Source organism: Neoarius graeffei, chromosome 15, assembly GCF_027579695.1.
Source record: "Neoarius graeffei isolate fNeoGra1 chromosome 15, fNeoGra1.pri, whole genome shotgun sequence".
Classification (NCBI taxonomy): domain Eukaryota; kingdom Metazoa; phylum Chordata; class Actinopteri; order Siluriformes; family Ariidae; genus Neoarius; species Neoarius graeffei.
In genome coordinates, this window is record NC_083583.1 from 17,037,539 (window position 1) to 17,049,905 (window position 12,367).

The following is a 12,367-nucleotide window of genomic DNA, read 5'->3' on the forward strand; positions in this document are numbered from 1 at the left end:
GTGTTACGCCAAAGGGCAAGCACATTTGTAGATGATGGTGCTAATTACGAGAATGGTAACCATAATGTGACCAAGATGGAAGCAATTTAGGCAGGAGCCATTTGTGCGTCGCGCTTCCACCCACTTCTGCAGCTTCAGCCTTCAGTGTTAACAGCTGATGGAGTTTTGGGGTCGTATTCATGCAATAGTGCACTGGTTGTAGTGTAGCCAGCAAAAAAAAAAAAGATGAAGAAGAAAGAAAATAGCAAGGGATTTCTATAAACAGCAAAATAAAGAGGTGCGCTCTTCGGGGTTGGTGTTTCATCAGTTGGTGGGACTGCTATACCTGCTATAAGAGAGCACCACCGGATGTTCTTTAATTCTTCACATGGCAAGGATACCCTCCTGCTCTTTGCTCTGATCCTCTCTGGACTGTCATGAAGGACAAAAAAGGTCTCGATCGGTCGATTCTCTCCAGTAAAAGCATCCTATACCTCCCCCCCTCCCTTCCCTCCCGACTGGGCCTTTTATGTGTAAGAATATCCGACACGATGCTCAGCGAAGGAATGCATTTTTTTTTCTTTAGAGTGAAAAAGAGATCAAGTCGGATATTATATTATATTATATTATATTATATTATATTATATTATATTATATTATATTATATTATATTATATTATATTATATTATATTATACATATGTGTGTATATATATATTAACATAATAATATTTGCTGTGTAAAATTAGTGAGCAAAAATGCATTTTAAAACACAACAAACCCCCAGAATTAATACATAATCATCCATAATAAACCACGTACTGATTTTATAAATTATTTAAAACACAAATTTCTTTATATTCCCAGAATCCCGTCGCTAATTTCTCACGCATCTGTTTCAAATACGAAGCCCTGAAGCCACATGTATGCATGTGTGCATGGTCACATTAGTGTTCACTCAAGCTGAGAGTGGTGAAATTGATTTTTGATAGTGGTTGCTGCCCGAGGATGATGTGTACATACCAGTTAGGACCACAACACATGATATTCGGATGTAGCTGTAATTTTTTTTTTTTTTGCTCTTTCTCTAAAAGACGAAATTCGGCTCACTGTGTGTGATGCGGGTTTTTTTTTTTTTTTGCGCACTGTGTGCAATGCTGTGTAACTTTATCCTTTACGCTGCAAACCCTCTCGGTTCACACAAGACTGATACCTTTGCCTCCCCTTTTCCTTTGTATCAATTGGTCGGGCCTTGGGCTATTGTTGCGGTGAGTTCCCTTTATTTATGCACACGCACTCTCTCCCTCTCTCTCTCTCTCTCTCTCTCTCTCTCTCTCTCTCTCTCTCTCTCTCTCACACACACACACACACACACACACACACACACACAGTCGATCAGTGGAAATCTCACGATAGCCCTCTCTGTGAAATCCACTGGCTCTTTTTTCCTCCTCCTCCTCCTAGACCAGATTAGCCCAGCAGCCTGCTTGGAGAGAGAAACAGAGAGAGAGAGAGAGAGAGAGAGAGAGAGGAAAGGAAGGACCTATGACCACCGCGGAGAGGAGCCCACGCTGCTGTCACCACGCCGGCTCTAATAAATGGCCACGGCCATTCCAAAGCCAGATTACGGCAGATTAAAGAGGGCACGGTGGCACGCGTAAACTTTCCGCGTGTTCCCGCGGAGCGGCTACTTTTAGCTGCGCTTTCAGCCGTCGCGTCGCGGACGGAATCATGATGCTGCATCTTTGATGGGACCCCGAGTGGAGGCTCTCTGCGATCCTGCGTGCTTTTGCCCGTGTCCTACCATGCCACAATGCTTATAATTCAACTCGTGGTGTTGCTCAGCGTGGTGTTGTTCAGCGGCGCGCGGGGCTCGGCGGGCTCGAGGGCGCAGCCGTGTGCCGGGACGCAACCGTGTGACCCGCGACACCGGCGCGACGCCGGAGGACGCGGTGGCGTGTACGAGCACCTCGGAGGCGCGCCACGGCGCAGGAAACTCTACTGCGCTACCAAATATCACCTACAGATCCACCCGAACGGGAAAATAGACGGATCCCTGGAAGAGGACAATCCTCTCAGTAAGTACAGCATTTATTTTATTAATTTTTATTATTATTTTTTTTATTTTTGGCGAATTCAAGAGCTGGTGTAATTTAAAAATACATTCTGGCACTGGGCTTAAAATCTCCAGTCAGCTCGAAAACATACATTTATTAAAGCTTATTAAAAGTTTCCAGGAATGGAGTAGTAAACAAACTGGGTGGGTCGCCTTAGTATAAACAAACATGTGTTAATGTTAAAATCAGAAATATTTCTTTAATTAATTTCGGCTTTCGAAGATGCGCAAAACTGTCAAATTGGTGATGTGAACGCATTCATGTTGATATTCAGTCCAAAACAGAGCATTTAAAGTGAGATATCTATCTATCTATCTATCTATCTATCTATCTATCTATCTATCTATCTATCTATCTATCTATCTATCTATCTATCTATCTATCTATCTATCTATCTATCTAAATTTACGCCCGACATGCTTGAATGTTTAATTTACACCCTTCCTCCAGCATCTCGGAATAATTCACCATCACTTTGTGTCCTGTGTCTGCTTCACTTATTCATTTATTTTATTCTCTAACTTATGATCAGTATTTCTTTTGGTTATCTCCAACTCATTTTGGTCATTTGTCAGACGCGGCTCTGTCTCAATTAGCCGACACGCAAACACGGATTCAATGCGCATTTCCATATGAAAATGGGATTGAGCAGACAGTTTCCCCATAATGACAGAGAGCGGATGTGTTTATCCAGTAAATGGGATGATTATTCAGTGGGGCTGGAATGAAGAGGAGCCATTAATCACTGAATAAACATGCGCTTTAAAGCGGTGTCGGGCTATCTAATCTGTCAGCATGTTTGTCACTGGATTGGTTTTGTCGGGAGTCGCTCTGTGGGTTGTAACTCAATCAGAGCGACTAGCATGCACCAGAAATAAACAAATACGTCTGTGATTATGGGAAAACACCTAAACGTAAAGCTTTTAATTGAAGAAAGAAAGAAAGAAAGAAAGAAAGAAAGAAAGAAAGAAAGAAAGAAAGAAAGAAAGAAAGAAATGATTAGATTGGATAGGAAAAAGGTGAGCATGGTTTGGAGACTGTATGCAGGACATGTCCATCAAAATCACATTTTGCTTTCTCGTCTTGTTAATCTGTTGAGCCTCTTTCAGGCTCATAATTAACAAATCATTTGAAGTACTCATAATTTAACGAGTCATTTGAAGTTCTGTAGTGCCTTAAACCAAAAGGGAGGAAAGAAGGGAGGGAGGGAAGGATGGATGGATGGAGGGAGGGAGAAAGACAGAGAGAGAGAGAGAGAGAGAGAGAGAGAGAGAGAGAGAGAGAGAGAGAGGCAGGTTGGGAGGAACAGAAATGTTTGCACTTTACTCACAAGGGTCACCAGGATGAAAATACTGTATCATATTTCAATAATTTTTCAGCAGTAGCATACATTAAAATGCATGGAACTGGATTAATTTGGGCTTGGGTACATTTGAAAAACATTTCTAGCCCATTTCTATACTAATTCTATGTAAACACATATTTTTTTTTATCTTATTCTTTCCAGGTATTCTAGAGATCACAGCAGTGGATGTTGGAGTGGTAGCCATCAAGGGCCTTTTCTCTGGAAGATATCTAGCCATGAATGAGAAAGGTCGCCTATATGCCTCAGTAAGGGTTACATCACACGAGAGAGAGAGAGAGAGAGAGAGGAAAAAAGATATAGATCTGGAGATGCAAAGCTACTCCTAGGCTCAGATGACACATAAGCAATTTGATTCCATCGCCACATGGTGGTGTTTTCATGGATAACCAGCATGCCCACATGTTACCCTATTAAAGTGAATGCAAGACTTTTTAAAACTTCAAAATGGAAAGGAATGAGGTTGTTATAGTCAGGTTGTGCAGGTTATTCCATATAATATGTGAGAAGCGATTCTGATTTCTGATCTTTGATCTCTGGTCTCTGATCTCCTATGTGAAGAGTATAAAACAGATTTTTATAATTTATCATCAAATCTACAATTTCAATTCTCATTCTAGACAGACATCCAGCAACTGGTCAGTGGTCACTGATACAATATTGCGGTCCATTACAAGCCATTTCATCAATAAATACAATCAAAGAAAACCTCAACATGAAATTTTGTTTCGTTTATATCCATTATATCTGGCTGATATTCCTTCCATGAAATTAATAAAAAGAAGGTCCATACACTGAAAAAATGTTTTACTCTGACAAAAATTGTCATCATCAGATATTCATTCCATACCCTTTCTACAAGTCTAACAGATATTTATTCATGCCCTTTCAGGAAGTCTTTAACAAGGAGTGTGAATTTCTGGAGCGCATTCACGAGTTAGGCTACAATACATACGCTTCACGTCACCACTCGACAACTCAGCACTCAGGATCCAGTGGACGGGGCAACAAGCATCGGGCCTTTGTCAAGAAGCAGTGGTATGTGTCTATTAATGGAAAAGGTCGGCCCAGGAGGGGCTTTAAGACGAAGAGCACGGACAAAGCTTCCCTCTTCCTGCCCCGTGTTTTGGGCAACAAGGACCATGAGATGGTCTCACGTCTCCTGGAGAGCAGACAAGATGAGACAAACCATCAAAGATCCCGCACGGGCCGTGCTGAACGAAGGAGTCGGAGGCACAAGGAGCCCAAACGCCACGGCAGAAGGGGCAATAGACGCAAATCTGGCCACAAAACAAAGACTTCAGACGGACAAATGGAATAGACAATTTCAAGGAGGACCTTTCATGGCAATATGCTATTATTTTAGATATAAAGATCTTTTCCTTATATTAAGAGAAGTGTTTTCTCATTTATATTTTATTCCTGAAAAAAGAAAAAAAATCTTGCATTTGATATGTAAGGACAGTCCAAATGCATTTATATGACCAAAACTGAATACTGCTGGATGTTTTCAGACATGTGCATTGGGAAGATGTATATTGTAGAAAGATGTATAGTCACTTTCAACATTTTTTTTCCACTTAAGCAAAAAAAGTTTTAAAAAAATAAAAAAAAAATTAAAAGATAAAGTTAGGGAATTTGGATAAAAGTGCCGAAGATGTGTTATATTGTTGGACTAAAAGACTTTATAGATAAAGTGTCCAGAAAAGCACTTTTTATCATATTAACATGTATAGTAGGTGACATGCGAAACAGAGGGATTTTTTTTTTACAAAATGTACATGTGATAGTCTACTGTCCTTAAACTGCAATGAGAAGTACTTTGTATATTACTAATGTTATGCATATTTATTTTGTCCATGTGTTAAGTTATTGATGACATAGTTTCTACAGTTCGATAATAGCTTAATAATTTTCATTACCATTAGAAGAAAATCATGTTGTTTGTGCTCACGTAAGCAGAAGAGTGAGCATGGATTCTCTGGGTTGATATCCATAAATCCTTTTCATTTGTCTACAACTGGGAAGTGAATAGATTATTGGTCACTTGTAAAGTCGTAAATGAATTTTCTTATGTATCAAACACTGTAATATGTGGCAGCGTATAGTAAAGATGTGCTGTTCAAGACTGAAAGCTAAACATGTGGAGGAATGTCACCAATAAATTATATGGAAATATAGATACATATAAATGTTGCATGTAAGGTTTTTAATTTAAAAAAAGGAAAATCTCTATCCATTACAAATCAAAATGCAATTTGTACAGATAGAGCAAAATAGAAACTTAGAATTTTTGGCAAACTTTAGTTTCAAATCGTGGCTTATGAGCTTGAGGTCTGTTAAGTCATCTCAAAGATCTCAAAGTGAATGTTCATAGCAAACCAAATTATTTCTTTCTGAACAACAGATTTCAGCTCTTTAAACAATCAAACTTGCATAAAACAATTGATTCTGAATAATAATGATCCTAAGGAATAATGTATGAGGTTATTTTTCTGAGGACAGTGTTAATTCCTGCTCAGTTCACCTGTAAAAGTGATCACACAGGTACAGAGGTCTCTAACCAGGCGCTCTGAAAGGGAGTCTCTCATGGGACGACCTGATTTCTCCTTGTTCTGCAGTAAGAAACTTCATCTGCAAGAAAAAAAAGGTTTTAAAAAGAGGATAAAATTGTCTGTAGAATTTTATAAGCTACAATTCAAATTGTACTATTTGCCCAGTTGAATGTGGTAAACTTGGTTGAAGAGGCTCAGGAGGCTTGCAGCTTTTGAAATCTATACGAGAAACGTGAAATGTTATCCTATACTTCTGAAAGCTTTCTGGTGGTTGACAATGGCTTATCTCAGGGGGAACCTGGGAAGCTGTGCTGTCTGAGACATTCTTTAGCCGTTTTTCAAAACAGCTAAAGCTGGCAATGTGGAAAACAAGGCAAATCTCTCGGGAACGTGAAAATTATTCCATAGAAATAGTTACACTTTGTTATAGTTTGACTTGAATACTAAAATCTATTATTACTTGAAAGGCATGCAGGAAAATGACTGGACAAAAACTTTCTGAATCTTTGATATATTTACTTTTGCAATATATATGATATTTGCGCCTTTGCAAATAAATGACCAATATACTGAATATATAGAAGTTTGACTTGCAGTTGGATGCTATGTGTGAGTCTTTGACATCAAAAATTGATTTGCTGTTTGTATTTTAGGTTTTCTTTTTTACTATTATTTAAGCTTATTATATTAATAATTTTAATAAATAAAAATATTTATTTATTTAAATTATTTGACTTGAAAGTATGACAACAATGCATTAATGTTTGTGCTATTTTGTTGATTTTCTATCTCTTTTCAAATAAACTTATCATCTTTACAGCCACCGGTAATAATAATAATAATAATAATAATAATAATAATAATAATTATTATTATTATTATTATTATTATTATTATAGGTTCTAACTCAGCTATGTGTTATATTTATGATACATGGTTACAAAAAAAATACTAAAAAACATTTTAACTAAATGGTAATCTTTGAAAACGATTTACAATTCTATATGTTATGTGTGCTTATACGATAGTGAAGTCCAGTTTTACAGTTTGACCAAATAAATAAATAAACAAATAATAATACCGCGAAAACCCATCAGGGTAAAACAACAACAACAACAACAACAACAACAACAACAACAACCAAACAAACAAAAAACCGACAAAAAATTGCCCCAACCAACCAACCAACCAACCAACCAACCAACCAACCAAGCAAGCAAGCAAGCAAGCAAGCAAGCAAACAAACAAACAAACAAACAAAAACAAGTTTTGCTGTGCTCATTGGTGCTTGTTCTTCATATCTATTCAGACACACGGTGTATTGAGTGTCATTAGTTCAGTAGCAGGCAGGGCTAAGCTGAGGTCCAGAGGTGACGCCTTCAGATGACCTGAGCTCAGTAATAACGGCTCTGCCGCCATGTTAAACAGCGCGCGAGACGCTCATTAACACGGCTGCCAAAAAACCCCAACCTCTCCTCTCCTTTCTTCTCTTCTTCTCTCCTCTGCTTTCTTCTCCGAGATCGTGCGTGCATCCTTGGGTCAAATAAATGAATGAATGAATGAATGAATGGAACCAATGTGTTGCGAATGGATCTGTCAGAACCTGGAACTGAATTTTGCACAGCCATCCAGAAGCAGGCTGATGAAACGCGGGTTTTCTCGAAGCAAATCTTTGTAATTTCCAGTTTTATACATGTGACATTTCATACCCTGTGAAGTGGATTGAAGTCTGGAGTGTGAAGGAATTCTGAATGAAGAGTGAAAAAAAAAAGAAATTACAAACTCATCCCCATTTAATCCGTCTAATTTTATTTCCTACTAATTTTTCCTTTGTGTTCCTTGGTAGTTCTGACTGTGGCTTGATTTGATCTTCTGGATTTAACATTTCATGCGGATATAATTTCACCCCCGAGATGTAGGGCAGTATAGGGAGATCCTCAGTTATTATTAAATATTAAAATACAGACCTTGAACTGTATGGAGGCAATGCACATGGAGAAATGTTATGATACTGAAATATAAATACACAGGCCTGTATTTTGCATGTTGCTACTGTAGGGTATTTAAGAGTTTCACTTTGGGAAAAATCAAGAAAATCTCTATAATTCCTTGCAAAACAGTAATGTAATTTTTAATGTCAGAACTGAATAGGAACTATATAGAATTTTTCCATTTTTTTAAAATAGGGACGTAAGAGATTTGGATATAGTAATTAACCATAAAATGAATGTTTATAGCTTAACCCACTATTTATTTTTATCTGAACAACCAGTAGCTTGATCCACCCACGTGCATAAAAAACACACTAATGAATGATCGATTCTAAACAGTAGGCAATACTTCACATTTGTTCATACTTAAGTCGATCACTCAACCAAATGTTTCCACAAATGACCAGAAGCGCAAGGTTCAGGGTGCTGGAAACTGGTCCAATTAAAATCAGGGGTATTCAGGCTCCTTCCCCCGTGGCCCGAGGGTTTCAGAGCGCTGGTCCTCGTGCCTGTCTAATTGGTATGGTCGGGAATTCCTGTGCTATTGACCCACCGGACTCTGGAGGGGGTTTGGTTGATGCAGACAGGCCTCCTACCGGCCATGTGCGTGGAGCCCGGAGTTCAGATGACCTCTGCTCTACAGGGAGCATTCCACCTTCTCTATGGGGTCCCGATTGCCTCCCCGTCATTCTCTAAACTCTCAGTACAGAACATTAAGCAATCCAGAGACACACTGTGCCAACATCCCACATGCTGCAAATAGCTGTGATTTACCTGCTCGCAAAGCAGATTTGTTAAATGTCATTTTCCTGCTGTGACTTTGTACATTTTGTTAGAAGAGCAAAAATAAGTGCACCTATCCTATACAGCCTCTCGATCTCAGTCGCAACTTCTTTCTTTCTTTCTTTCTTTCTTTCTTTCTTTCTTTCTTTCTTTCTTTCTTTCTTTCTTTCTTTCTTTCTTTCTTTCTTTCCTGAGTATTTGATTTTTCTTACAGGTGTGAAAGAAAACAGGAAAATGATACCTAACAGGTGCTCCTCTCTCGTTAAGGATTGCGACATCATTAGTTATGTAATTAATATAATATTTGTGAAAGTATTGGTCGCAGTTCAAATTCAGTTCCATTTAACTGAAAAGCATTCTTCTATGTAGTTTGCTATAAGCGCAAACATGTCATTTAAATGTGGGTGGATACGTAGTTTGTTTTATTCCACATTGCATAGAATTTGCGTATATACGTATATGCGCATATAAACTTTTTTGGAAAGAAATATGTGAACATATGTTGTGAATGTTTGTGAATGTTTTAGAATACGAGCTTTTAAAGCAACTTGTTACAATATATAAAATGTAACATGGTTATCAGTGATGACTTCAGGTAGAAGCTGAGCAGATATTGCCTCGCTGTAATTTCTGGAAATGTCCTATAGAGGGCAGCACTGCATATCAGCTCTCCAGTGTGATGTGTGCCGCTCAAGTACATAAAAAAAAAGAAAGAAAAGCCGTAGACTGCCATATCTGTGGACCCAAATAGCAGGATCACAGGGGCAATAAGCTCCAGCTGTCTTTGCAAAAGATCAAGAGGCAACGGAATGAGATACAACGTCTATGTTTTCTCTCTTTTTAGGGATCAATGGTGCTGTCATAAGCAGGGCAATATAACAGAGGCTTGTTGATTGCCATGGGCTATAATCATGCCGTAGAAAGGGTGAGGAAGACAGACAGGGAATCCTTGTCCACTTTCTCAACAAGCCCAAAATGCAAACACAAACGATAATGTTGAAGAAGTCTACTAATCTGTTAATTCATTTGACTTCGGATACATGTTGATCACTGGTTGAATGGTTTAGTTAGCCTAAACCGTATCAGATGCACGGATATAACTAGTTCTCTTTAATTCTTCATTTATTTTTATGGATGCGTGTTAATAAAATTTAAAATGAGAAATCAATACATAGATTTTTATGTCAAAGAAAAACAGTTGATTTAATTGCTCTAAACATTAAAAAAATATTGCTTTCTTGTATTGATGCAGATCTTTTTTATTAGAACTTTTCTATGTGTTCTCTGGAACTTAAAGCTTAAGGACAACGACAAGAAACAGAATTTTCTTCTGATATCAAAGAGGAAATTTCCTCCGACGTGGAATTCATTTTCTGAACGGAGTCGGGTTGCAGCACCATGGAGAGCGGCCGCGCGCAGCCGTTATTATTATTATAATTATTAAAGTAGAGATAGACATAGAGACAAAAATATCAATAAAAAAAACTTGTCCATTCTATTTCAGACCATAAATTATTTAATCTGAAAATGTACACAGACACAGACGTAATATACAATACCAGACAAAAGTTTGGACACACTTTCTAAATCAGTGTTTTTCTTTATTTTTTATTAATGAAGAGACACTTCATGTCTTAAAGTAATGCTGCATGTCGTTTCTCTTTACTTAGTCGAGCGGTTCTTGACATAATATGGAGTACTACAGTTGTCGAATATGGCTATTTACTGTATTTTTTAATTATTTACTATTTACTGTTTGATGATTTCGGACGCATTAATAATGTAAGAAATCCCACTAATTAACTTTTGACGAGACACAGCTGTTAAGTGAAAAGCATTCCAGGTCACTACTTCATGAAGCTGATTAAGATAATACCAATAGTGTGCAAAGCATCATCAAGGTAAACGCTGGATACTTTGAAGAATCTAAAATATGAAACATTTTTTTTACACTTTTTTTTGTTTACCACATAATTCCATATACGTTCCAGATGTTATTTCATAGTTTTGATGTCTTCAGTATTGTTCTGCAATGTAGAAAATAGTAAAAATACTGAAACGCCTGTGAATGAGTAGGTGTGTCCAAACGTTTGACTGGTACTGTAAATGAAAGACGACAACCAAATCGAATCATCATAGATAGAAGACAAAAATATTAGTAGAGATGTAATAATTCCAAATGGACACATATAACACAAAGCCAAATATATTGATATTTAACATTTCAAAATGAACGACACGTCTATTCAATTAGTAAGCTATTATAATAAAATCCCGCTCCTAACAATGGAGTGTTTTGTTTTTATCACTGCCTGAGTACCCAACGTCATGCCAACGTCGCAAACTACACACACACACACACACACACACACACACACACACACACACACACACACACACACACACACACACACACACACACACAAAAGTGCGCGCGCGCAGAAGATCCCCATCAGCGGGTAGCATTATGAACCACCCAACCTTGGACTGGAGGTTGAGCAAACTCGGGCAACAGTCTGAAATCTAGAAGGATCTGGGATATTTCAGTTTGATGTCTTGGAATAAAGAAAGGGGGTCCTGTCAATAGACAATGAGGTGTAGCCAGACGTGCACGTGAGAAAACGTGTTATCGTGACAAGGGCCATAACTGCAGTTACTATGCATTATTATGCTTTGGATGTTGTAAAATTTAACATTCATTGCATAGGCGACGTTTATTTCGCTGTCTCTCTGTGTGTATCAGACACACTAATCAGTGCTAAATAACATCATAATTGCCAGTGGCTCGAAATGCTTTTTAGAAATAAAGGTACCAAGGTAGGTTTCCTTGTCGCTCTAGTGGTACAACCAAGAGGACATATTGTGTACCTTTATGCAACCTTATGTATGTTTATTTTACCTGGAAACCTTTAAAAATGATGTATAATCGGACTAGAGAAAGCATCACATGCACCCTTGATGGTATCATCAAGTACAGCGACAAGGAAACCTTTATTTATACGCTATATTCTTCTTATTGCAATAGCCAAGGGGATATGATGATGGCCGAGAGATAAATTTGATATCTAGATGCCATTTATTCTTATACAAATGCTTTCTTTGTTGACATAAAAGTACTTTGTTGTTAAGGTGGTACCCTTAGTATGTATCTTTCACCTGGAATTGTGAATATAGTCTGCTTTTAAAACTATATATATATATATATATATATATATATATATATATATATATATATATATATATATATATATATATATATATATATATATATATATATAAGGTACACCACATGCACTAAAGTGGCTATTCCAGTTTTCCAGTTCAAATTTTTTCCTTAGAGCCATGTGAGGTAAGTGAGGAGTCTCCTGACACACATTCTTGATGAAGCACTCACGGAGATTCAAAGTTCAAATAACAAAAACGTAATTTATTAAACTTCAGACTCCGTTTGACTTTCCAGAAACAAAGAACAAATGATACAAAATAAAGCTTTCCTAAACAATGGATGCGGATGCGAATGAGAACGAGGTCTAATCACTATTGCCTCTCCGCCATCTAACCTCCAGCTAACAGTTCCAAT

The 12,367-nt window shown here is 37.6% G+C and overlaps 1 protein-coding gene across 1 annotated transcript; it reads left to right on the forward strand.

The window, feature by feature from the left end:
• The first annotated feature begins 1,791 nt into the window (after nucleotides 1-1,791).
• On the forward strand, nucleotides 1,792-4,779 carry fgf3 (fibroblast growth factor 3). The gene is made up of 3 exons (XM_060940427.1): nucleotides 1,792-2,056; nucleotides 3,603-3,706; nucleotides 4,351-4,779. The coding sequence occupies exons 1-3, from the start codon at nucleotides 1,792-1,794 to the stop codon at nucleotides 4,777-4,779; spliced, it is 798 nt and encodes a 265-aa protein (XP_060796410.1).
• The last annotated feature ends 7,588 nt before the right edge of the window (nucleotides 4,780-12,367 follow it).

Coding starts and splice junctions, on each gene's coding strand:
- fgf3 (XM_060940427.1), top strand. CDS start 1,792: ATGCTTATAATTCAACTCGTGGTGTTGCTCAGCGTGGTGTTGTTCAGC. Junction 2,057..3,602: donor GGAAGAGGACAATCCTCTCA/GTAAGTACAGCA, acceptor TATTCTTTCCAG/GTATTCTAGAGATCACAGCA. Junction 3,707..4,350: donor AAGGTCGCCTATATGCCTCA/GTAAGGGTTACA, acceptor ATGCCCTTTCAG/GAAGTCTTTAACAAGGAGTG.